Raw genomic sequence first — 27,334 nt, 5'->3', positions numbered from 1 at the left:
ACAGCAGCTGGCAGTGTGGGCAGTGAGGACAGCAAGCCGCATGCACGGCACCTGCGCGCTCGCATCATCAGGAGCGCGCTCGCGGAGCGCCACCGCCTTCACGCGCCGCAGCATCAGGACCATCAAGGACAGCAATGAACGCATCCACGCGTTAATCTCGCGCTATTCCAGACACCAGCTATGAATCATGCATGTGATATTAGTCTCGAGTGTGCTGTGCGTCTTCGCGTCCTGCGTCGAGCCGTCAGCCGGTGAGTACTTAACCTTCACACCATCACTTTCTAGCCAACTTAAACAGTCTTCCACTGCATACCGTGGTTTTCGTAACGAGTTTTAGAGCGGAATGTAATGTGCGTTGGTCGGTGTCCCGTTCGGGGTGTCTTGATTGAGTTGAGTGTTACTGCAAGGACATCGAGTGTGCGTGCATGCGCTGCGCAGGGCGCAAAGTGTCCTGACACACACACACACACACACGCACACGCACACACCGCACTGTGCTGAAGTCTCGTCTTCACATGTGCATGAAAATATAGATCAAATTTTATATCGACTTAGCTGTACGTGTTAAAGTGCATCTGACTTGTTGGTTTTGTTGTAAAAAGGAGAGCTTTGATCAAGAAAAGCCCACAGGAACATCACACATATTATTTCTTCAGTCCTTGAGTACTTTTGCTTAAATCTCCTTAAAAGATGTGTTTCCTTCAGAGTTTACAAAAGAGAGCTCATCCGTAACAATGTCCCGGGCCTTGTGATGAGGCGGGTCCTCGTTACACAGACATTAGGCCTGGGGAAGACGGGAACGCACCCATCTAAATATTTTCCCAGGCCTGTGAATGTAATTGACAACCTCAGAGAGTTTGTTTTATAATAGCATCATCCAGAAGATGATAAATGAGTACCAGGGCCTTTTGGAAACATTATATTGTTATTAATCTGAATGGATTGTTTTTCATTTCTGCGAGGTTGAGTATGAGATTAGACGATGTTACCGTCATTGTGTGTGTGTGCGCTGTCAGTATTGGAGAGCGAGCAGCAGGATGATACCGCCGCACAGCAGACGCACAATGGCAGCGGACTGCAAGAGCAAACGCTCACTTACCCCTCACGCCTCATCTACTACCTGAAGGAAGCTTCGGAGAGCACCTTCCATGACCTGAACACCCGTGCCAAGAGCCCTGACCCAAACGGACAGGTGAGCTCAACGCGTGTTACAGTACATCATGTGCTCTTTCATGATATTGTGTGCTAACAGTTGTAAACACCAGAAGAACTCAAAATAAGCGTACACTTTTCTCTCACAGGAGGTCCACCTCGCTCAGGCTTCATTTCAACTTCAGGCCTTTGGGACGCAATTCATTTTGGACCTGACATTAAACAAGTGAGTATTTCTGAGTTATTGTTTCGTAGCCTCACTGCAGTGCTCCGGTCAGGCCTCATTTACCCATTCACTGATGTCATGAAGTCAGCATGTTTCTCTTCACTATTGATGTGCTGTGTGTCTGTGAACGATCGCATGCACTTATAGGAACACAGGTTCACTCTTTAGTGTTACTGAAGGGTTAGTGCCGGGATTTCTGTTCAGCCTCGTGGATTTGCGCTGGAAATGAGTCCTTCTTCATTTTTAAAAAAAATAACAAGTGCGTGACTGAAAGGTTATTTTGTTCAGGACTACACCCTTTAGTCCCATTACAGAATTACACACCAGTCACAGGCAAACATTCACATGAGCCAAATGTGTGTGTGTGTGTCACGTATACAGATCTCTGGTTATTATTTGAACACATTCAGTCTAGAGAACACACGGTGCTTGCCAAGGCTCACTCTCAAGTTACCCAGAAATTCAACTTTGGTCCGTAACGCGTCCTACGTTCTCCAGCCATGAATGATATAGTTTAATCCCGCTGCTTGTTGAAAAGTGGTTTAGGTTTTTGTCTGACAGATGATGAAATCTTGCGGACACTAAAAGCGCGACACGAGTCTCAGCTATAGGCCAGAATTGAATGGAGACTGTTGACTGGGCATAGAAATGCTGTAGTGCAGTGGTTCTCAAACTTTTCAGATCGAGTGCCACCTTTAATAAAACGAGTTGTTCCAAGTACCACCTAATGACCGCCATAGAAAATCAATTAATAGCAGAGCTGTGAATCGCTATCGTCACACCTCGTCCTCCACTCCTAATGTATTATTAATAATACAAACACTTTTTTTGTATTTACCAGCTGTTTTCAAACTAAAGAACATGTTTCTCAAGTGAGTCAGCAGTAATAGTGGACACAAAACACAGGGCTCTGGAAATGACTATTACAGTAAGGGGGATTTATTAACTTTGTGGGGACTTGCAGAAAGCCTACAAACTTATATTAAAGACAAAACATGTGTCAATAATATTCAACACAGAAGATAAATAAATATATGTAGACATCAAGAGAACAGCGGTATATAACAAACAGAGACTCACACTTTACTGCAGCGTCTCTGGTCAAAACTAAATCACAACGCGCGCTTCATTGATTTAACCTGGAGTAGATGCAGACGCGTGTTGAATTGGCACTTTACAGCAATAACAACAGCTTTAAACAGAGGTTCAAGTGCAGAAATACACAAGTAATTTAATTTACACGCAGCTCATCGGAAGAGAGAGAGAGTGAGATCACAAGCGTCTGTCTGCTCCCGCTCTGTGTTTGAGCTGCCCGATCCACCACTGATCAATAAACAATCATTCATACAACTGTAGTACAATTGCACATAGGCTGAGATGTATTCCGTATTTATCGATGTATTAAACATTTGAAATTCTATTTAAGAGTTTTCAATGTCTTGTGGTGTCACGTACCACCGGGGGTCTCTTTAAGTACCACCAGCGGTACGCGTACCACAGTTTGAGAACCACTGCTGTAGTGGATCTGAGTTTGAGACATTAGACTCTTTCACACAGTTACCGTAAAATCACTCGGATGACTTTTCCGCTAAATACACAAACATTCTGTTGAAACAAGTAAAAGCGTTCTCTCTTTTTAGCATAAGATATAATTGACACATCAGTGGTAAAATACAACTAAAGTCTGTGATGTCATTACGTATGTGTGCATGTGTAGTCTGTGTGTTGAAGATCTTTTCATTGGGTGACAAACGTCTACATTCATGCAGTTGCTTTTCGAGGCAGCAACATGACTGTAGATGACTTCACACTGAACTGTTTCTCCGACTTCTGTAAATAACGCATCATCTGCATCTGAATGTCAGGATTGGCCCGAATCAAAGTGCTTACATCATTGTGTTCTGACCTCACTCTGGTAATCTTGGTGATCATATTGGTTTTGTCTTGATAACTTCGCATACTGGAAAAGGAGCCGAACAGTTTCACAGCCGTATGAAAAGGCTGGTGTTATTTTCAAACCTGCACGGCTGAGTCAAATATGGAGCGTTGGGTTAGAAAGATGGGCTTTTGGTACCCAACTATGGGTTAAAAACCAAGCATTGTTTTAGAATGTGGTATTTTTTGTAAAGACTGTATGTGTGAAATGGACTATAAAACAGCACACCAACAAATACCCCCAAACTACACTTCAGTGGTTGTTATGCAAACATATTTCTTTTGGATGTGTTAAAAGAGTTTGAGAGTGTTATTGCTGTGAATAGGGAGTGGTGTCTGCATGTCAGACAGATGTGAAGTCTCTCTCTCTGTGTATGTGTGCTGTAAGCATGTGTGTGTGTGTGTGTGTGTGTGTGTGTGTGTGTGTGTGTGTGTGTGTGTGTGTGTGTGTGTGTGTGTGTGTGTGTGTGTGTGTGTGTGTGTGTGTGTGTGTGTGTGTGTGTGCGTGTGTGGAGTTTGTGGCTGTACTCTGGTCGGTGTTGTGCGACAGTCTCGATCTAAATATAGCCGTCACCCTGCAGCGTGTGGTGAGTGAGTGTAGTTCTGCCTCTGCACCTGTACAGCATCTCTCATCCCCGCATCACCCGGATGCCCTCTCCTCTTCACTCAGATGCACAGCCACATCATCTGATCTCATCCACATCAACTGATGTAATGCACAATTCTTCAGTGCACGTCTTTCCAAAGGCTCAAAATATTTGTCTTAATGTAATTCCGCCTCTGAAACATCATAGCTTTTGGCTAACGTCACTCAGGCCACAGGAACAGAGAAGTCATGTCATCTAACAGCCTAAACAAATGAAGAGATCGCTCCAGTTTTGCCTTTAATCATCATTTCTGCATGTTGTGTCGATTTCAGTCCAGCGTCTGTTGAATTTCAGCAGAAACAAACCTCAGGAATGACAAAGTCATCCAACTGCAATGTTCAAATATGCACGAAAGTTGTGAAAAAAACTGACATTATATATAAATTTTGCCCTGAGTGTGTTTAAACTTTAATATGAACTTTCTTTGTAGGATTCAAGATCTGTAAACTGTCATGATTCTGCCTCTTTTGGTCATGTTTTTCTTAGTCTTGTGGCAGTATGACAGACCCACGTGTTTAGTGTAGAGAGAGACATGGCATTGTTTGTTTTGACATGCCATGCGCTCTCTCCTGTCTCGTCTTGACCCCGCCCCCTCGTTTCCTTGTTTAGCTTGCCCTCATTGTTTGATTGCCCTCACCTGCCCCGTGTAATCTCCCTGTTAGTTTCCCATTAGTGTTTCATTCCCTTCACCTGCCCAGTGTTATTGCCCCTCATTAGTCTTCCCATTTAAGGCCCTGTGTTCTCTGTCCCGTGCGTTGCGTTTCTCATGTATTGTTCTATTGTAAAGTCGTCCATAGTCCCCATCCTCGCACCTTGTTCCTGTCTTGCCTTGCCATTGTGGACTTTATTCCTGTGTAATTTTGCACTTGTTTTGTTTTGCCCCTTGTGGTGTGTTTTATATTTAAAACTTGTTCTTGTTTGCCCCATTGAGGGTTTATTGTTTAAATTAAAGTATTTTTGTTTCACTTGGCTGTCTGCGCTTGGGTTCTGTCTGAGGTTCATGACACAAACATTGCATCTTTTTCATTACTTTGACCATTTTGTCATGTTTCAATTTTTTGCTAATAAATGCAAATAAAAACATGATTTTATTAGGAATTTTGCAGAAATGTTGTTCGTAGTTTACAGAATAAAAAAAATGAAGTGGTCTCTTAATTTTTATCTGTAGATATTGTTTTCGGCAAATGTTATAATGCAGCCTTACAAAGCCTATAGCCAGGATTAGGTGCATCTACTTTTCATCTCTCATTTTCCTCAGATTTGAGAGATTCAGACAAGTTATAGGATGATAGGAGAAATTATGGTTAGGGGTTGGGTTTTTCTACAGACATGTTGTTCCAAAAAAAAAAAGTTGACCCAAGATACTTGGCAAAAACAAGTGAAGTGAAGATGACAGGAGCTGGAGGCGAGTTTAGTGCTTCAGAAAAAGATTTTCGTAGTGTAAATGTTTTGTTGACTATTCAGTGGGATGTTAACTTAAAAAATGTGTGATGAATGTAATCAAACGCTGATGTTGGACTTCCTTTTCCTGACTCTCGTTTCCTCTGCAGAATACAACAGCAATGGAAAACCATTAGAAGTTTATGATGGATTATTAGGGAAAAGGTTCCTCTGAGCCAGTCTGACAAAATTGTTAAATGAAGGTCCAACACTCGTGTGCACAAAATCATGCAGCCACACACGCACAAACACACACTGGCTGACACCACACCTCCATTAATGCTAAAAATATTCAGATGTAAATCTTGAGGCGTGCTGCAGCTCTGTTTGCTCTGTGTGTTTGCCTCATTTACACGATCTCACAGGAATACACCAAGCGCTCTCTGTTGAAGTGAACAGTCAGTGAAGAATCAGACAGCTCAGTGTGTGCGTGTGTGTGTGCGTGTGTGCGCGCGCGCGTGTGTGTGCGTGCGTGCGTGTGCGTGTGTGCGTGCGTGCGTGCGTGCGTGCGTGCGTGCGTGCGTGCGTGCGTGTGTGTGTGTGTGTGTGTGTGTGTGTGTGTGCGTGCGTGTGCGTGTGTGCGTGCGTGCGTGCGTGTGTGTGTGTGTGCGCTGAGGTCTGTGATGATTAAAGGACACTGAAGGTGACTCAGTAGCCCCTCCTAAAAACTCATACTGTACATAAACTCACACGTAGACATTTTAGACAAACACTCAAACAGATCTCACTCTAATAATGTATGTATCGACACCAAACCAAAGTTTAATTGCTGGCAAGTAATTTCTCTGCATTTGCATATATTTGTTTACAAATTTTAGCTAAATTTGCTTTGGGTTCAGATTTGACTTTAGGCATGAAATGGTAACCATCCCATTAGTAAATACTGGGTAGGGCAAAATAATATGAACAGCCATAGGGTTGAATCATATTAATGTAAGGCTACTGTGAAGAAACAGTAGAAGTCAATGTTGTTACGGTTAGGGCTGTCACTGTCATATCAGATTTTCAGTTCCTGGTTATCGTGACCGAAATAATTCCGGATATTACCGGAAAAATAATTCAGTATAGGTTTTTTTCTTTCTTTTTGAAAATGAACAAATAATGCTATTATTCAAATTCATCTTTAATTTAGTTTATTTCATGTTGGCGGTGTTTGAGAAGAGTGAGAAATAGATTCCCTGCTCCAGCCTCTCTGATGTGCTGAATGACACAACATTACACCGGAGACTATTTTAAAGTTTTATAATTGTTGTTATTAATTATTTAATATGAAATATTAAATCAAACAGCTCATGTAATACTTTGTCAGTGAACATTTAAAGCATCTCCTTTCACCACAAGACAATACATTTCATATAACTGGTCTCACTTTTTAAAGTGTCATCATTGCTGTTGTGTGTATTTGTTTCAGTTATGAAGTTTGTACATGTTTGCAGCTGAAATGAGTCACTATACAACAGAGATGCTGAAAATATGCAGAGAAACATGTTCGGCACACGTGCGGCTGTGACATTTGGCCTGAATGATTGAGTCCAGGCCGTTCAGATTGGATTCAGAAACTTTCCTTTCGAAGTAAATCCTCTTCTGTTGCCATCTGGCGTAGAAAGCAGTCCATCAGTGTTAACGCGAGCCAAACTCTCCTGACGTCCAGAAGCAACAGATGAGCGAGAGTTCATGTTCATGTTTATGTTGTGTGTCTTTGTGTATTTCAGTGACCTGCTGTCATCAGATTATGTGGAGATTTATTATGAGGGAGGGAAGGCCGTCCAATGGAAGGTATGAATGATGCAGTTATTATTCACCACATCATTTTACTCTTCACTGTGTTTTTCACTTCAGTCTTACAGTCTTGCTTGTATATAGCAAACAAAAGCTTTGAATAACTGAATATGTACCTCAAATGTGTATATAGCAACAATTTAAATATGTAAATGAGTTCATAACTTGCTTTTTCTCAAAATCAAAAATTCAAGCTTTTTAAAAAGTCGTGAAGCTGTTGTAATGTTGTATACATTGGGACGACATCATGAATGTGTGGTTACTGCCTGTCACACTTCCAGAAACACCAAAGATTGATTAATAAGCCTAAATTGGAGCATCATTTCAACCCCGTCTCAATAAACTAGATTAATTCATAAGATAATGACTATATTCATTCACACAGTCTGCCTTGTAATACAAACTTTATAGAATGAGATTATTAAATATTAATAAACCATTAGCATGCATACATTCGTTTTGTGTCAACCCTGTTACATTTAATGTTTAGGGTTGAACATCATTGTAAACATGACTATAGCAAATAATATCATATTCACACTATATCTTTGCACTTTAAAGAGTTACAGTGTAGTTATCCGACCAAAACAATTAAGTGAAAAAAAGTGATTTTTAAAGGTTAGAATTAATTAATTGAGGTAACAATTGCATGTTAAATGTGTGTGCTGTACACCTCAGGGGTCACATGTTTGAACTGTCCTTATAAACCCTCAACACATGATTGACAGCGAGATCAGAGGATTCAGCAACATGACACAATGATAATGAGAGACAGGGCGAGAAAGAGAGAGAGAGAGAGAGAGAGAGAGAGAGAGAGAGAGAGAGACGGGGGGGGGCTGAAGAAAAGTGTTAGATCAGGAAAAGATCCGGTGGCATCATTGCTGAATCAGCGCAGTTCTGTACACCTGCACATCAGAGATCACATGACCAGCAGACGGTACTCTGCAGTAGAGAGAGAAACCGAGCATCCCTCCATCACTTTCATACAGTGTACAAAACAACACAGACACTCAACATTCAAGATTCAAAGATGCTTTATTGGCATGATAAAACACGTTTTTACATTGCCAAAGCACAGAAAAATTCAATATAAACATGCACAAATACAGATTAAGATAAAAATCAAATAAAAGTATAAAGTATCTATATATACATCTCAATGTAAAGAGAAAAAGAGAAAAGTATTGATGACAGTTCTCAGTGAGGGTGACAGGATCAGTGTGTGTTGTGTTGTGTTGTGTTGTGTTGTGTTGTGTTGTGTTGTGTTGTGTTGTGTTGTGCTGGTTGTTCTTTGGTCGTGGCAGGACTTGACATATCTTGCAGCAGGTTTGAGCTTCTTGAGTTTTCTCCCAGTAGGTATGAAATCTTGTCCTTTTGTTGACTCTCATACACTCATACTGTAGACATAGACATAATGACTGGAGAGACTTTACGTTCTGTCCCTTAATCCTAAACCAAACCCTGACAGAAAAACATCATTTACTTTGATTGATAAGCTGTTTTCATCAAGGAGTGACTCTCATGTGTCAGAAGTAAAACCTATAGGAATGACCTGTTCTATTAGAGGAAATATGTGTATGTATGAGTAATTACATAATGTCAAAAAATAATCTCTGCTACGGTGCTCTCTGTTTGAATAGTCATATGTTGTGCTGTCTGTGACTCAATGTGTTCCCGGGCTTCGGTCGACAAGCTTCATTCAATGACAGTGAGTTGATCCAGCTGGCAGTGACATTTCAGACAAAGTGCACAAAGCCACCTAACGGGAGAATGAGTTTGTTGTTGTTATTGTGAGTGATCAAAAACAGACGTCATGTGTTCCGTTGAAACGAAACGAAGCGGTTTACTAACAAAGCAAAGGAGAAAGAGCCGAACACACGCTGACACGGTCATGACCCTTGCTTCAACCCTCGCTTTCTCTTTGATGTTAGGAGGAATTATACGGTTGAGTTTTCAGCGTACTGTACCACCTCCATCTGTCCACCCTTACCTTCTTTCAACAGGAGACCTGATTTCTTTTGTAGTCTCTTTCCACATGTTGGCACAGGACCTCCATACAGTGTTGACGTGTGTGTGTGCGTGTGTGTGCGTGTGTGTGTGTGTGTGTGTTGTCAGGGTGGAGAGCACTGTTATTATCACGGCCAGATCAGAGGCAACGAGGAATCTACTGTGGCTTTATCCACCTGTAATGGTCTTCAGTAAGTACTGACTCATTCCTCTCGCTTCGATAACATTTTTCCACTACACACTGACTGTCACGGTTTTAATTGTACGCTGCTCTGGATAAAAGCGTGAATTAAATGAATGAATGTAATGTTTGTTTTTCTCTGGTATGCAGTGGCGTGTTTGATGATGGAATCCATATGTACACAATTGAGCCGCTTAAACAGACTCACTCTATCGTAAGTCGCACAACACACACTTTGAGCAGCTTCACACACACTGCAGCACTACCCACACTGAAAAGAGACGACATCACTTCCTCTGCACTGAAACTATAAGCAATTTAACGGCAATTCCAGCGTTATGGATGTGACATTTTGCGTTATGGACGTGACATAAAAATGCTCAGAGAATGAATTTGTTGCGATTATATTGAACCATCTGTTTATATTTTACTGAACCCTTGTTGATAGAGTCTAAACATCAAAAAGTGTCACTCTATGAAAAAAATGTATATTTAAAAAAAGGGAAATAAACATGCGTTATGGATGTGACAAAAAAAGGACGCGGTTTTTGGGAGACGATAAACTTTGTAGGATTTCTATAAAATAAAATGCACAATCCTGATGCAATAATACCCAATGAATGGAGAAGGGATGCCTCTTTATAGAACATAAAATAGTTACTTTATATTCATTTTCATGTGTCCATTTATGAGGAATATGTAGCGTTATGGATGTGACAATCCTGAAAATGGCACTTACCTGACTATGAAAAATCATGCACTAAAAATAAAACAAATGCTTTACAAATTTAAGAAATTCAATGGGTATTTGAACCACCAAATGTTAAAATCTGTGCTGTTACCTAATAAACGCTAGTTTAATTATTTTTCGTGGTAAGGTTGACATTTTTTTCGCAGAATTGCCCTTAATGAACTCCATACACACCTGCACCACACACACACACACACCAAACACAACCACGCACACACACCAAACACACACACACACACAACACGGCACCACAACACACAACACACAACACACCACACACACACAACGCCACCACACACACACCACACACACAACACACCACACAACACACGCACAACACACACACGCACAAACAAACACGCCACCACACAACACACAGCACAGCAACACACACACAACACACAAAACACGCCACACGCCACCGCACAAGAACACACGCCAACAACAGCACACAACACGCACACACGCCACCACACGGCACGCACAGCACCACACGCACACACCAACCACACACGCGCGCACGCGACACAGCACAAGAACACAACACCGCACACCGCAACAACCCACCCAACACAACCACCGCACCAGCACCATCACCCGCACCACAGCAACCACGCACACACACACACACACACACACACACACACACACGCACACACGCACACACACACACGCACATGCACACACACACACTCTAGCAAATACACACTAACAAACACTACATAACCTTCTAGTAAGTTAGTTACTTACTTATAACCTTCTGACCCATTTAAAACTAGAAAACAGAGATGAGATGTCTTTAAACATATGTGACCTGGACAACAATTATTATGTCGTATGTGTCAATTTTTCTAAATTGAGATGTCTACACCATCTGAAAGGTGAATAAATATGCTTTCTATTGATGCATGGTTTGTTAGGATAGGACAGTATTTGACCGAGATAAACTCTGAAATCTGAGGGTGCAAAAAATAAAAAAACGGAGAAAATCTCCTTTAAAGTTGTCCAAATGAAGTCCTTAGCATAGCATATTACTCACAAAAATAAAGTTTCGATACATTTATGGTAGGATATTCACAAAATATATTCATGGAACATGATCTTTACTTAATATCCTAATGATTTTTAGCAGAAAAGAAAATCATTTTGACCCATACAATGTTTTCTCGTGCTGTTTACTTAAGATCCAGGGTCACATATTTTCTATCTATGGCGGTTTTACTATTTAATATTTCACCTTGTTTTTTGAATGTTTGTCTTTTTATTTGTTATTTTTATGTAAAGTGCCTTTCATTTATTTTTATTATTTCAGTTATTTTCCCACGAAATCAGTGAGATTAAATGGAGAGCAAATGGAAACTTTTGCTTGAGTCTCTGTGTCAGATAATTCTCCTGAGAAAAATGTAGTCTGTGAGATCACAAACTGCGCTCATATTTGTCTCGTCCGCAATCAAAAGTCAATATTATTGAAGATCTTAATATGAACTCAAACATTTCTCATCAAATTGACTCAAATCCAGATTATTTGACCTCTACAATCAACATTCATTTTACCCCTCGATACTCTTCATGTGTTCCTTCTGAGCAATTCTATCATTTAAGAAACTCATTCAAAACACTTTAGGCGGTTTAAAGCAGCACATTATGTGAACTATGCTGTATCATACTCACTTCAAGGACTTTTATTGCTTGAATTTGCTGACTCATTCTGAGTTTTTTGTCTTTTGTGGTTAGGAGGGAATGGCCAGACCACACGTCTTACACAGGACACCCGTCCCACAACAGAGCCCAGCTACAGGAGAGGACGGTAAACACTCTTACAGTCAAAGTAGGGTTTAAATGTTTATTTATTTTTCAATATTCACATTTTGTATGAATTAAAAGTCCTAATGTGAGTCTGTTGTATGCTTGACTATGGGAATGCATCACGAAGCATGTTTCTCAAAGCGTCGTCTGCTTTGAGTTTGGAAAAGCGTGTCCTTTACGATGATAATTCTTGGCATTTGCCACGCATGCCTTTCTCGTAAATACTGATCCACTGACATCATCCGTACAGCAGTGGAACAGAATGTTCATTTTTCATCATGTTCCTGACCTTGTTTTGAGCGAGAGAGAAAACAAACAAAAAACAAGATGTGTCAGACAGTTGTTGAAAGATTGTAGTTCTGTTTTAAGAACACTTCATTCCTGAAAAACACAGCAAATGTAGGAAACAAACAGCGAATGTTAGCGCGCGCGCGTGTGTGTGTGGGTGTGTGCAGGCGCGGGGGACGAGTCGTCACATCCAGAGGATTTGTCCTGGCTCCGGCGGAGGAAAAAGCGAGCTGTGAGTTCGAATGAGATGCAGCTGATGTCGGTGACGGCCCACTGGGAACTAACTCCATCCAGGCCATCCCATAATATCAAAACAGATTGAACCACATTCAGCTGCATCTCCAATCTCCACCAATAATATTACACAAAACACGGAATGAAAGTTGATCTGTGCATGTTTTTAGAGCTCATTTTGAGCACGTGTGTGTTTCACTGCTAAAGAAGAGTTCCTCAAGCAAAAATGAGCCAAAAATGTCACTGAACTTCAAACTTTAAGGGTGCGAGACGCTGTCGTTTGAAAGGCCATGAATATAATTTAAGCAATTCAATTCATAATTGTAAATATGTGAGGTCTAACATGTATTTGAATCCTCATTCTGCTGTGATTTCTGTTTCTCTCACAGATTCCCAGGAACGTGTTTGAGGAAATGAAGTATATAGAACTGATGATCATCATTGACCACAACATGGTGTGTGTGCGTGTGTGTGTGTGTGTGTGTGTGTGTGTGTGTGTGTGCGTGTGCGTGTGTGTGTGTGTGTGTGTGTGTGTGCGTGTGTGTGCGTGTGTGTGTGTGTGTGCGCGTGTGTGTAATATGTGAACTGTGGTATATGTCAGGGTTTTTCAAACTTTTCATGCCAAGGACCCCCAAATATGATGAAGCTTTTGCAAAGGACCTCCTTTCTAAAATACATAACCTTTTTTTTGTATAAAGATTTATATAAACATAATATAAATACATTTTTTGGTTTCAATAAACATTATAACTGTTAGCCAAACAGTAAGTGTGATATTATAAAAACAACTGTAGAAATGAAACTGTAATAATCTTCAGTAGAATTTTACAACTTTTTTTCTGGGGACCCCTTAGAACATCCTTGAGGCCCGGGGTCTCCGGACTCAGTTTGAAAGCCACTGGTATGTGTCATGAGTCTACTTGAGAGCCTTGCTCTTCTTAAGTGTGTTATCCATGTGTATGACCTCACAGAATGTGATTTATCCACGTACAGTAAGACATGATTCAGAATCAATATGCAGTCCTGATCCTGGAGCTATCTGTCTGTCAATCACGGCTCTTTAAGTGTGTGTTAGATTTAAGGCCTGGAACCTCATTACCACCGAAGCTGTCTGATTTTAGGGTCTGGTTACATTTGTCTTACATTTAAGACCTCACGTCCATGTTTAATAGGAATGTTGACACCACGTAAACAAGGCATGTTGATCTAGGGCAGGGCTTCTCAACCTTTTGGACTCCAAGGGCCCCCACTGGATTCAACAATATTCTATGGCCCCTCCCACAAACCCCCCCCTCAAAATGTCTACCCAATAAAATATTTTAGTGCTCAACAGTAACTAGAAAAAACTTGATATATGATAAAATGTCCAAATAATAAGAAATATATATTTTGTAGCTTTTTTATGTATTTCAATGCACATGCACAAAATATTAGTCATCTTGAGGCCCCCTTGGAAGTCAGCTGGGGCCCCCCTAAGAATATCTGAAGACTCCCTGGAGATAAATCTGTGCCCCATTACTCCCATATATTATATCAAATGAAAGTTCTGTCATGAATTACTCGTCCTCAAGTTGTTCCAACTGTACAAACGGAGAGACATCATTGACTACCATAGTAGGAGAAATTATAACGGAAGTCAAAGACGTTTTTTCCCTGCTAAGTTTCTTCCATCTTCTTTTGTGTTAAACAGAACTAAAAATGTATGGTAGTCAGTGGTGCTCCAGAATTCTCAGTTGCTGACGTTCATCCAAATATCTTTGTGTTCATGAGAACAAACAACTGTATAGAGGTTTGGAACAACTCCAGGGTGAGTAATTCATGACAGAAGTTTGATTTTTGGGTGGAGTGTCCCTTTAAGTGTCCCAAAATAAATGTGATGACTCACTGTACAGTGTGAGTAAATGTTGATATAACTATATTCATATTATTTCACAGTTTAAGAGACAGAAGACCAAGCAGCACACACGGAATTACGCCAAGTCTGTGGTCAACCTGGTGGACGCTGTGAGTTAAAATCACTCGTTTGGTCAGTGTCGTGATTTTTAGCAGAAATGATCAAGTCAATGTCAAGTTATCCACATGTGATAGCTGTGTGTGTATAGAAATCTAAGATGTTATTTATGTTTTTCCATCAATCATATTATTATTCAACCTTTATGTTTGGGTTTGCAGATATAAAGTATTAAAAATGCTTGTCTCTGTTTAATATGTCAAAACTGATATACAGTAAACACATTGCATATCATAACGTTGTTGCGTTTGCCTTATTCTTCGCCATATGTGTTTGCCAGCCTAAACCTTCTGGCATCTCTTTCTGTGGTTTATTTCCTCTCGTCTTGCTGTGTCCGACGTCAGATTTTTAAGGAGCACCTGAACACGCGTGTGGTCCTGGTGGCGGTTGAGATCTGGACCGACAGAGATCACATTCCCATCAGTGTCATTCCATTCGACATGCTGCGGGACTTTTCCAAATACAGACAGCAACACATCCGACAGCACGCTGATGCCGTTCATCTCTTCTCGTGAGTTCATTCTCTCGCTGGGTTTATATACAGTAGTACACACTCACGTCGTGCGTATATGAAGACTGTGGTTGTGTCCCCGTGCGCAGCAATGTGACATTTCACTATGCACGGAGCAGCGCGGCGTACTTCGGAGGAATGTGTTCTGTGAGTCATGGGGTTGGAGTGAATGAGGTAAGAGTCACATTTTAATACTGCGCAGGGCTCTCAATTCATTATAAAACAGATTTCACAAGATTTCGCATTCCTTTAAGACTCTGCTTCATGTTATCACGATTGCATCACACATTCTCAGCACACTAATGCTAGGAATCATCCGCCCCATCACTTCCCAAAAGGGTTCTTGGATTCAGATCCGTAACTGGCAACGCCATTGACAAACAATGAAGTCATTGTCTTGTTCATGAAATGCTTGAAAGTTGCTATGATGGGATGCCGTCCAATAGGGTACGATGCGATGATTGTTTGTTTGGCATCAAAGAGCTGTAAGTGTGTTAAAACATGAACATCTGTGCAGTACGGCTCGACGTGGACCATGGCGCTCCTGCTGTCCCAGAGTTTAGCTCAGAGTCTCGGCATTCAGTGGGACACAGCTTCAAAGAGAAGTACACACTCTCTTTCACTAGTTTACACACGTGACACATGTAGACTGTGTATTGATTGATGTGTGTGTCTCAGAGGAGTGCGGCTGTATAAACTCCTGGCTGGGCTGCATCATGGAAGACACTGGGTGAGATTTATTTCAAATAAAAAAACTCTATAAATGTCTTTTTGAATTTCCTGACTTCTTTATTCCCCAAACTTTGCATATTGTTCCCCGTTACCTGCAGATATGTATGTACTGTAGAGGTACATTATTGTTACAATTCGTTACGCTGTAAATCTGTTGAAGTATGCGGTACATTGCGGCTGTAATCTGAAGCGTTAGTACCTGGTTTTCATTATAGAATGTAAACGCTCTTCACTCTTTTGCTGGTGTGTAGGGTACAGCACCCGCGGGTCTTCTCAAAGTGCAGCATCTCTGATTTTAAAGAGTTTCTGTTGAAGGGAGGAGGATCCTGTCTCTTTAACAAGCCCAGCAAGGTCAGACATCTCCATCTTGATCGCAATATGTGCAGGCAGTCATTAAAACAAGAACGTGAGATATTTCATCAACATGCTGGTTATAAGAAAACACTTAAACATCCCGTATATATATTATTCATTTACCTTATGACACTCTTGTATAATATGTGAATGATTTAAATGTGATGCACATGTTTTTTTAAAAGGACTTTGAAACGATTTTTCTATAGCAACGTTCACAATTGTGATGTAAAGTTTGTGGTGAAGGTATTACAATAAGTTGAAGCAGAAATCAAACGCAACAGCTTAGCAAACAATGACAATAAGGGACTGTACTGTATGAATAGTTTTCAGAGTTTTATTTATTGAGACTGTTATATGTTTTCTGATGTACATTAGTGACAGTAGCTGAAAAATAATAGTTCCTATTAATATACACAGTATATACAGTATATGTATAATAGTTTGTGCGTATTTAAATATGATTACATCAGTGAACCCTAAACAGGCAAATCCACGCCGTGTGTTTAAGACAGCATAACAGTATTGCTTTTGTTTTGTCTGTGTGGTGAAAAGAATGAAATCTTTGATACGGTGATTTGTTTGATCTAGTTCTTTCAAAATGCCTGCAGTAGATACAGTAGAAAAACCTCAGCAGTGGTCACATGACATCAGAGAGCTCTGCCATTGGCTCACAGCTGGCTGGTAATCTCTGTGTGTGTCTGTCTGTGTCCCGCAGCTCTTTGAATCAACGGAGTGTGGAAACGGATATGTGGAGGTGGGAGAAGAGTGTGACTGTGGACCGAGTGATGTGAGTATAGAAATGAAGGTGTTCAGTGTTATTTCAGTACAGTCTGTTGAGCTCTTGTGTATGTATGTGTGTCACAGGATTGTGTAAGAGAGTGCTGTAAGAAGTGTTCGCTATCGAACGGAGCGCACTGCAGTGACGGACCCTGCTGTAATAACACGTGTCTGGTGAGGCGTGCACACACACACACACACACACACACACACACACACACACACACACACACACACACACACACACACACACACACACACACACACACACACGCATGTACACGCGCAGATGAACCTCTGGGCTCAGGACAAAACCAATGCTTCTTTTTATAGCCACTGTAGATGAATGTGTTAATTTGACAGCCTACTAACAGAGTAAACTACTGTCATTTGTGCACCTTCAAAGTCAATGTACATCATTTTTATTTGAAATAAGCCACACAACTGAATGAAACTCTTGTTCGTCTCTGTTTCTGGCTGTGTGTCAGTTCTATCCGCGGGGTTACACGTGTCGCTATGCAGTGAATGACTGTGACATTTCAGAGACGTGTTCTGGAGACTCCGGACAGGTCAGTGACATGTTGAAAAACACACACACAACACATTATCGTGACTTTATCATCTGTGTGTGTGTGTGTGTGTGTGTCTGCAGTGTCCTCCAAATCTACACAAACAGGACGGTTACTTCTGCTCTCTCAACGAGGTACACACAACTACACAAACAGCCACGTCACTACCCTTGACCAAACGGCAATACACGTCTGCCATTCAGCTTTCATAAATGGATTAAGACAGTGACCATTGCAGGCTCTGCGGTTAGCGATCAATGCCGGACCATGAAAGGCTTTTTGAAATGTCGGCATCCAGAAAGCAGGACAATATTACAGTAATACAGCATTCAACTGAACTGAACTGATGTTGAGATGAAGAGGGATTGTGTTGTGATTTCAGGGCCGCTGTTACGCTGGAGAATGCAAGATGAGAGACAGTCAGTGTAAATACGTGTGGGGTCCAAGTGAGTCATCACTTCCTGTCAACATCACCGGCCAATCAGCAGTCTCCTGTAACGTGCAGGCGGAGCAGATGTTGACGTGTATTTCCCTCTCTTCACGCAGTGGCCGCGAGCGCTGAGAAGTTCTGTTATGAAAAGCTGAACACAGAAGGCTCAGAGAAGGGCAACTGCGGTCAGGATGGAGAGAAATGGATCCAGTGCAGTAAGCAGTGAGTTCGTTCATGACAAATATATGCGTGTTGTTTGCCTGTGCACATCCACGATGTTGTCTTTTTGTGGTTTGAGAACATTCAGTTATTTTTATCAGAAAAAATTACAGCCATGCACTCAGACATAGCTGGATGTGTTACGGTAATGAGATTTCCAACAGAAAATGCAATAAAATACCACAATAATGTTAAATGTATGTTATGTTATGATCATTCAGCGCTGTTTCTCTCGTTACAGTGACGTGTTTTGTGGGTGTCTGTTGTGCACTAACACCGGCCGATTCCCTCGCATTGGAATCCTGAAAGGAGAGGTCACACCCACAAACTTTAATCATCAGGGCAGAGTGATCGACTGCAGGTGAAAATCACTTCCTTGATTACAATTCATGTCAATTCTTCCTTAAAAATGATGATTCAATTGTAAACCTCCACATCTAAACGTTACGGGCATATAGGAAATTCCACCGGTAATGATTATGTAGTGGTAGTGTTTGTGTAATGCAGCAATTCTACAGTAATCTCGTTACGTTCCTTTTAAACATCTTACTGTCACATGATTCTTATCCCTCCATCCTCTAAACACCCAGCGGTGGTCACGTGTTGCTGGATGATCAGACGGATCTCGGTTATGTAGAGGATGGGACTCCGTGCGGTCCGTCCATGATGTGTCTGGACAGAAAGTGTCTTCCCATTCAGTCTCTGAACCTGAGCTCCTGTCCCACTGGACCCAACGGACACGTCTGTTCCAGTTACGGGGTGAGCGCTGCTGTCAAACCCAAACCGACGAACAGCACTGAGTCTGAATATTGAGGGGTGCACTGTACCCTTTCGTGGTGGTCTCTGATATCTGCGGTGTCAGAGGAAAAAAGGTTCAGCGGTAATTCATGCGCGTGTCTTGAGCTTCAACTATATGAAGCATTTTTAAAGTGACCTCGTGTTTCTTCATGCATTGTCTTGGTGATTTTAAACAGGTGTGCAATAATGAGGCCTCATGTACATGTGACACAACATGGGCGGGGACCGACTGCAGTATACCCGACCCTCCAAAAGAACCTGAATCCAGCGAGGACGAGGGCCCGAAGGGTGTGTCATCTCACTCGTACACACACTCAAAAGCCAGTCTCTAAAACATTACTCCCGTACTGATATTTTAACCTCAAGATTTACTTGAAAACAGGTGAATGATCAGATGAAACTCTTGTCCATCCAGTGCATCATACATCTCGTGGGTTCTCAGTCATGATGGTAGAATGAAACAACCAAGTACCAAACTTGTGAAGGAAATCATTTCAGTGCAGTTAATGCATGTTGACACCAATGAGATTTGACTGACACTCAGAAACTGTGAATCTCATCCGAACAGACCTCCAGTACGTCTCTATTATGATTCTTATGATATATGCTTTGTTTCTTTATTTACTGTAGATGCTGCATGCAGCTCTTAAAAATGAAAATCATCAAACTTTCATGAAACTTAAAATTCGGATACTTTTGAATTGCACTTATCATTACAAAGATACTAATTCAAACGAAACACACAAAATAGATACGTCACTGTTATGATATGCAACGGCTTGTAATTGGTTGTTTTATTCATTTCCATACAGGGTTCTTCGATGATTCTCTTATCTTGCCTTTCTTTGAAGTAACATGACATTATTCTCACTTAGCCAGCCAGACTTTTCAGTGTCTGTGCTGTCTGGCCCGCCTTACATCTTATTTTGTCTATAAACCATCCATTGAGACAAGAAGAGATAGCCTGACCATCGTGTGAAGGGATGAACCACAGTTCCATGCAAAATGAAGGCTGAGTTTATGTGGAATCTACTATTATTATTAATACATCACTGATTTTATCACGGACACATCTCTGTGGAAAACGTGTAATGTGCATCCGGTATAATCAAGTAACTCGGACACCAAAGAAATCTCAGATCTCAAAGAGCTCTGGATATGTTGTATCTTTTCAAAAAGATCTCCAGTTGAGATGTTTTGAGTGCTGGAAGATGAACGCTGATGTTTTTTTCTCAACACTTGCTCAAACAGGTCCCAGTGCCACCAATCTGATCATAGGGTCCATCGCAGGGGCCATCCTGGTGGCCGCTATAGTCCTGGGTGGGACGGGCTGGGGGTTTAAGTAAGCACACGTCGGCATGACTGTTTCCGCTAGACAACAGCACACACCTGCAGCTTACACACGCCAACATTTGAGTTTCTGCTGCAGACGCTTGACCAGCACACAAACCTAACGTAGAGAGACAGCGAGAGACCTGGCCTCAAGTTGAACTGCAGCAGAAACTCAAAGCAGCTTGAAGGGCAAAGCTGAAGTCCTGACCTGCATGCTGAATTTACAACTTCAGTTGTCATTCACCAACTGCAAGCTTTCCAGTCTGACATCACACCACCAGCCGAGGAAGACTGAATCTACGGATCTGAGAATCAAACCTTATGGCGCTTTTCCACTGCACGGTACTGTCAGGTTTAGTACGACTCGGCTCAGTACAGCTCACTTCACTTCGGCTCAGTTTGCTTTTCCACAGCAGTTTAGTAGCGCTTCAAAATGGGCGGGGATTATAAACTTATCATCATATAGTTGCGCCGCCTCTACTGCCTTAGCATCATTGTGAACGCGACACAGACACACGCACAACACAAGAGTAACGCAGCATATCGATGGCGGATGGCAGCAAATCAAAATACTGCTAAAAGAGTTTGGGAAATCTTACAGCAAAGAGCAGACAACGATCATTTGGTTTGCTCGACGGCGCACGAGGGTAAACTAATGTAGCATTTAGCTAATCTCTATATTACTGTCACAAAGCATTCAACGAAATGGAAATATTACGTATTAAAATGCATATTCGTGTGTTGCAAATCCAATGACGCTGGTCATGATTCTCTCTGACCAATCAGTGATCTGTGTGTAAACACGTCACATTTTGGTATCGGTAGTGTTGGAACTTCAACCGAGGTGGTTCTAAAGAAAGTATCAGGGACTAGGTCCCGTGCCATGGAAAACCCCCCAAAAGTGAGCCGTACTGTGCAGTACTGTGCAGTGGAAAAGCACCAGACAATCATGTAGTGAATGTAGGTGTAATGAAGGTGCAGCTTTTAGACTCTATTAGAGGCTTATGGTTCAAACATAAACGCTGCTGACATGTCATATCAGTCACACAGCGCAGGTGTCATCACACAACACTATACGACAGCATATTCACAAGCGGTTTTAAAGGAATGGTTCTTCCAAGATGAAGAAGTCTGTCATCGTTTACTCACTCTTATGTCATTGTAATGATGACTGATCACTGTATAGAGGGGATTGAGGAGAAATGTCCTTAAAGGTGCAGTAAGTGGTTTCTGAGAAATACTGGTAAAATCAACACCCAAACAAAGACACCGCTACACAAGAGAAACACACCCCTGCGATCATTGCTCCGCCCCCAAAACAACAAATACTTGCTCTTTTTCTCTCCTCCCTCATCATAAGCGTTTACTATTGCTGACTGGCATTGAGTGTTGCAAACACGATTTCTGTCAACACACAGAACAGACATCCAGCAAATCTGTGCAAAACTGTTTGTTTGAATGTTGATTTCAATTTTCAGCAGCGCTTCTCAGAAATCGCTTATTCCAGCTTTAAGCTCCAGAAATGCACAAGCTTCTACTGTAAGTCGTCTGAGGCCATAAGAAACCTAACCTCTAGCTTTAAACCCTTCATCACGATAACACATATTAATTCATTATTTGGGGTAGGGCTGTCACGATACCGGATATTCACTGCAAACAAATAAATATTTATTGAATGTTTTACATGAAGGGAAATACATGAGGCCATCAGTGAAATTCATCTTTAATTTTGTTTATTTTGTATTTTGTCTGTTAACTGGTCAACAAATCACACTCACAATACGTACAAGTGTATGGCGAGAGAGAGAGAGAGAGAGAGGGGGAGGTTGTAACCCCTGAAACTCCTAAAGCAACATTTTGAATGGATGCTGAATAGTTTACGATATGTGTACAATTAAAACAATATCAATAATCTTGGTTTTTAATATCACAGTAATTGACAAAAATCGGTATATTGTGACACCCCTAATTTATATTTGAACCTGATCGAAGAATTGTTGTGCTCAAACAAACAAACAAACCAAAAAACGCATGAACATTGTGAAAACAATCCCCTGTATGTTGAACAGAAGTCATACACGTTGAAAGCAACACGAGAGTGAGTAAAGGAGCAGGATGTTCCGTTTGGGGTGTACTGTCCCTTTAAGTGATGAAGCGTGTGGGTCTAGCTAATGGAGGAATGTGGTGAGACATCATCATAACCCTTACACTCTCTTTCAGTCCTGTGTGAAGTCAAGAGGCCTTTGTGACATGACATGTGCTCCTCACGTACCCACCAGGATCGGTCTCCTTGTGGAGGTGCTGGCTGGCACGCCGACCTGGTACAGACAGCTTTCACCCGTCAGACTCTCTCACACAACTATCCCATCTGCATGAGGGAGTCTGGGAAATCCATCATTTCAGCTTTATCGTTTGATGGAGAGGCTCATCTACTGATGTCGTGTAAAGGAGCCTTCACACTGACAGCTGTATGACTCGCTGAGCTGTTTGTCACTAGTAGGAGCTGCTCGACGACTGGGTGACTTTATCAGGAGTTCCACCGTCTCCTGCTGGTAGTTGTATCGTGTCACTGCTTATTTGTATAAAGCACATATTCTTTTCTAGTTACGCAACATTGGTTACGTCACAAAGTGCTTGGAAACACACTCCATTCTAACACAATCTCATGGAAATTCACAACTATTTTACGAGGTGGCTGATTTGCATGAATTTGTTTTAGTATGATCTGCTTTCGCACCATTGATAGTTCGGTTTAGGGGTGGGGCTTCATTATCATGCCGATTAGCCACTTTGTAAAATATTTTTCCTGAATTGCTGTGGGATCAGGCCACGGTTATTTTAGTTGACAAAAATTTTGAAAACATTTCTGTTCATTGAAATTAAATTAAATATAAACTAATATTTATTAACTAATATTTATATTATATTAACTAATATAACTAATAAATGATCAAATGACAAAAGCATACACCAAAATTGTTAAAACTTTAACCAGAATTAACATAAAAACTAAAAATAAAAGCTACTTTAAAATATTAATCAAACTAAAATCAAAACTATAATAAATATGGATCAGGCCATGTATTTCCATTAGACATAAGTATAGGCTCTTTTACGATCTGTTTACACAAATGCATAAAAATCAATGTTAAAAAATTAACATTTCAATCAAATTTCAGTTTGACGTCATTTGACTTTACGGAAAAAGTATGTAAAGTAATCTGCAATTTTAGGTTTCAAATAGAGATGGCAATAAAGTTGGATATTACAGCTTTAATAAATCAGCATGTTTTTATTCGCAAATTGTAAACGCTGGTCCAGAGGTACTTCCTGGTTTATTTTTAAGGGCGGTTTCACATTAGCACTTTTGGTGCGCACCCGGGTGCGATTAACGTTTGGATGATGTGAACGCTGTCATCCGAACCCGCGAACTGTACCCCAGTGCACTTAAAAAGGAAGGTCTGGGGTGAGCTTCATGTGAACTACAGTACGTTATAAATGTTCTGCTTATTGTAGTTTGTGTAACCTGAAACAGGAAGTTTTTCCGAACCAGCGTTGTTTACGTCATGTGAAGTGGTCTATAGCTTCTCAATCTGAATAATAACACTTGCAGTGTAGTTGCACAGGCATTTAAAAGTCCTTCTGTGGTCAATAATTTTATCCCTTAAAACGAGCCTCGGCTCGATCACACCACCGCTCTGATTGCCTGATCCACTCGCTCAGCTGTGTGATGTGATCGGTAACAACATTTCTGTGACGTAGAGGACAGGGGTGGTTTTAAACCAGGGTCTTGAAGTTAACATTCTTGAGGTCGATAATGATTTTTAAGCCTTTTGTTCCAAATTGCTGTCAGTGTGAAGCCCTTAAGATGTTCCATCAGTAGATCACATGCATCTTTTCTTCTTCTTTAGACCATCTCTGGCCTGCCGGTCTGTAGCTCTCTACATGTCCTCATCTGCTGATGAAAAGCATGGCACAATGCTGCTCACTGTAGTGAAGATCTGCTTCAGTTCTACAATCTCTAGAATATTTGCCATTTGACTGCACTACAGATCATATAAAATCCAATGCGTTTCAAACGGACGCTGTGGAACTGAAGCGGAGTCACAGTTACGGTGCAATTCATTCTGAAAAAAAACTGTAATGTTGTGTTTGCCAATAACATCTTTCCTTCCTCCCTGCCTCATGTCAAGAAACGTGAAACGGCGAGGATACAATCCGAATGCTGGTGGCATCTAGAGGACGAGAAGAAACGCTGATCTCCAGAGCTTCTGAAATCAGCCGGGCTTCTGTTTTTGCTGCTATTTTCAGGCATTAGTTATACTTGAAAGTATTATACGTCATAGTGAAGAATTCAACAATACTTTAGTTACGTAGCCACTCCTCCTTTTATAAACCCTGCCTACTCTCACACAGACGCTTTTTAATCACATCCCACTGACGAGCCAATCAGATCATCTTTCTATTTCTATCTTACAGAAGCATGACGTCACAAAAGAGCTTGGCACCCTGATCGAAGGTTTTGCATGGCTAAGCTGATGCTAATATTCAACCTGCGAGGAAATGATCCCTGTTGCGTAACACCTAAAACATGATCCAAACATGACCTTACGATTGTTTCTTTGACAAAGTGAGAAAAACAGAAGTAAAGAAAGTTGTCCAGTACGAAGCCATATCATTTTGTTCGAGAAATCCTCCAGTATGTGTGAATGAATTATTTCTGAGGTCTGTGACTGTCAGGGGTGGACACCTTAACCTTAATGTCCTCTTGACAGAAAGGGCCACCTCTCACCCCGGTACTGATGCTCCTGCAATCCGTGCTGGAACAGGTTCGTCCTTGCTGATCTCTTAAAGAGACAGTTCACCCAAAAATACAAATTCTGCATTTATTCACCCTCATGTTGTTCAAAACTCTTTCTTCTGCAGAGCACAAGAGAAGATATTTTGAGAAATGTCTCAGTGGGTTTGTGTTTGTCACGAGTGGTGAGGAAGAACCCAAGCGCAGGCAGCGGGGGTGAAGGGGTTAATACAAAATACTTTAATTATAAACAAACACCCTCGATGGGGGAAAAAACTGAACTGAGGATCCTTACAAAAAACAAAGACTTCCCACGTGGGGGCAAAAGGTAAACAAGAACAGCCAAAACCCTAACTGAAAAACACGACAAAATGTCTCACAAAAAACATGGCAGGGTAACTAAGGCAAAAAAACAAAACTCACAGTTCACGGACAAGGCAAGGAACATGCACACGGGCAACAACATGAGAACACGAACAAGGTAAAATCAATGAGCACAGGACAATGAACACGAGGGTATTATATAGGGTGACAAACAAAGGAAGATAATGAGGGGCAGGTGAGAAACATAAGACACGGCAGGGAAGCAATATGGGAAACGAGAGGGGCGGGGCCAATGACGAGACACGAGAAAGCACATGGGACGTCAAAGGTAAACAACCCATGACTTTCTCACACTAAACATAAGGGATCTGTCCCGATCCTGCCACACGACTAGAAAATCATGAACAAGAAGGCAGGACCGTGACAGTGTTCATACAATGGAAGTCAATGGAGTTCAGTGTTGTTCGGTTACAAACGTTCTTCGAAATATGTGTTCTGCTGAAGAAAGAAAGTCATACAAGGTTGACATGACATGAGGATGAAGAAATGATGAAAGATTTTGAATTTTTTTTGGCTGAACTAGCCCTTTAACGCTCAACGTCAAGGTATCTCTTTCTGTTGACATCAGGAATATATGAATAGAATTTCTTTAAGACGCTATGATGTCATTTTACGCTCACAGACCTCTTCATCTCTTTTCTTCAGTTTTAAGGAATATTCACGACAGTGATTTCAAATACAGATGAGAATGGGATGATTTGAGTCACAATAGCGTGTGTAAAAGCGAGCATCTGTAGATGCTGTACGTCACCTCGCGCTTTAAATAAGGAGGCGACTCTATGCCAAAGATCTGCTGAGGAAACCGTCCGTTTGGATGTGACATGCAGCACTTTACAGTGATGTTCATACACCTGTAGGGGTGAGACAGTGTGATGGTAACCGATCACCTCAAAAACACCGGCAATAACTCAGTCCTTACATATATCTTGTTCTACCTGTTAAAGTGTCACTGCAAACCCTTTTGTCTACGTATTATTCCGAGCTTTTCATATGGATCACCTTTAGAGGCCGATGACCCTGGCGGAAAGCATTGCGTTGCTGCATGAATTCACTCTATTGTGGGCTTCTTATTACTCTGTAAGAATGAAGTGTGATTACCCAAACCCATATGAATATATATTACAGAGAGCCTGCTGTGCTGTTTGTGCATGTCTGCTACAAACCTTTTATTTACTATGCAAAAGAATTTGTCGCACAAGGATGAAACACACTAGAATATGACTACGAAATCAGTTGCCCCAGTTCTTTGGGTTAGCCATGATAGACCGTTATGCCACGTCTCATCAGGAACTCATTTGTTGCTTTTATCCTAAAAAAGAACGAATGTATTTCCTTTGGTTGAAAAAGAACTCATTTTGCAGAAGTAGAACACACACACAAACTCAGATGAGAGTCCACGTGTGAGGTTTCAGCTGTGATTTGAAACACTTGCCTCTTGTATTTTTGGTTTGTCATTAGCATCATTACTGAGCTGCTGTTACCCATAAAATACACCATGCCTACAGGAAAACCACGGAAGTAATAAAATCAGCAGTATTTTACACCTCTGAGAGTGCTTTTCTGTCTTCATTTACTCACAGAGGTTTGAGGATGGATGTTATGAGGACACGTTGGGAATGGTTGCATAAAGAACCTCTAAACTAAAATCATGAGATGTGAATGTTTCCTGATAGTTCCTGAATAAGCACTCAATAATCTTGGCTACAAAAAGCTACTGAACATTTAAAACACATGTGACAACCTGCCCTTACCTGACAACATTTAAAAAGAACATTGTACTAATTCAACCTTTTGGCCTGCATATACAGTAACTTCGTTGACAATTGCCAGACAAGGGTTTACGGACACTAGATTGAAATGTTGCATGATTTTAAAGATTTTAAAGGATTTCTACATGCTTAAGTGTCTGAAACTAGTTTTGTGGATATAAATATTATTGTGCTAAAAAATTGGTTGTTAATTTTTAATAA

General features: G+C 41.1%; 1 protein-coding gene across 3 annotated transcripts; it reads left to right on the top strand.

The window, feature by feature from the left end:
• Window positions 1-27,334, top strand: LOC130555373 (disintegrin and metalloproteinase domain-containing protein 23). 3 transcript variants are annotated; one of them, XM_057335512.1, is made up of 26 exons: window positions 1-251; window positions 1,017-1,192; window positions 1,302-1,378; window positions 7,113-7,176; window positions 9,295-9,377; window positions 9,518-9,581; window positions 11,853-11,946; window positions 12,380-12,444; window positions 12,836-12,901; window positions 14,382-14,450; window positions 14,802-14,968; window positions 15,058-15,142; window positions 15,486-15,573; window positions 15,647-15,698; window positions 15,952-16,051; window positions 16,773-16,844; window positions 16,922-17,008; window positions 17,323-17,403; window positions 17,487-17,537; window positions 17,786-17,849; window positions 17,950-18,055; window positions 18,294-18,413; window positions 18,643-18,811; window positions 19,027-19,138; window positions 20,102-20,192; window positions 24,376-27,334. In XM_057335512.1, exons 1-26 carry the CDS (start codon window positions 188-190, stop codon window positions 24,419-24,421), a joined length of 2,313 nt encoding a protein of 770 aa, XP_057191495.1. In that variant the 5' UTR covers window positions 1-187; the 3' UTR covers window positions 24,422-27,334. The 3 variants fall into 3 exon arrangements, 2 of the variants coding, with proteins under 2 accessions (XP_057191495.1, XP_057191496.1); XM_057335513.1 differs by having other exon boundaries at window positions 11,853-11,925; window positions 24,376-27,333; XR_008963113.1 differs by lacking the exon at window positions 24,376-27,334 and having other exon boundaries at window positions 19,027-19,425; window positions 19,663-20,192.

The sequence above is a fragment of the Triplophysa rosa genome, linkage group LG6 (assembly GCF_024868665.1).
Source record: "Triplophysa rosa linkage group LG6, Trosa_1v2, whole genome shotgun sequence".
NCBI classification, from domain to species: Eukaryota; Metazoa; Chordata; class Actinopteri; order Cypriniformes; family Nemacheilidae; genus Triplophysa; species Triplophysa rosa.
This window is presented reverse-complemented; position numbering and strand designations above follow the sequence as displayed.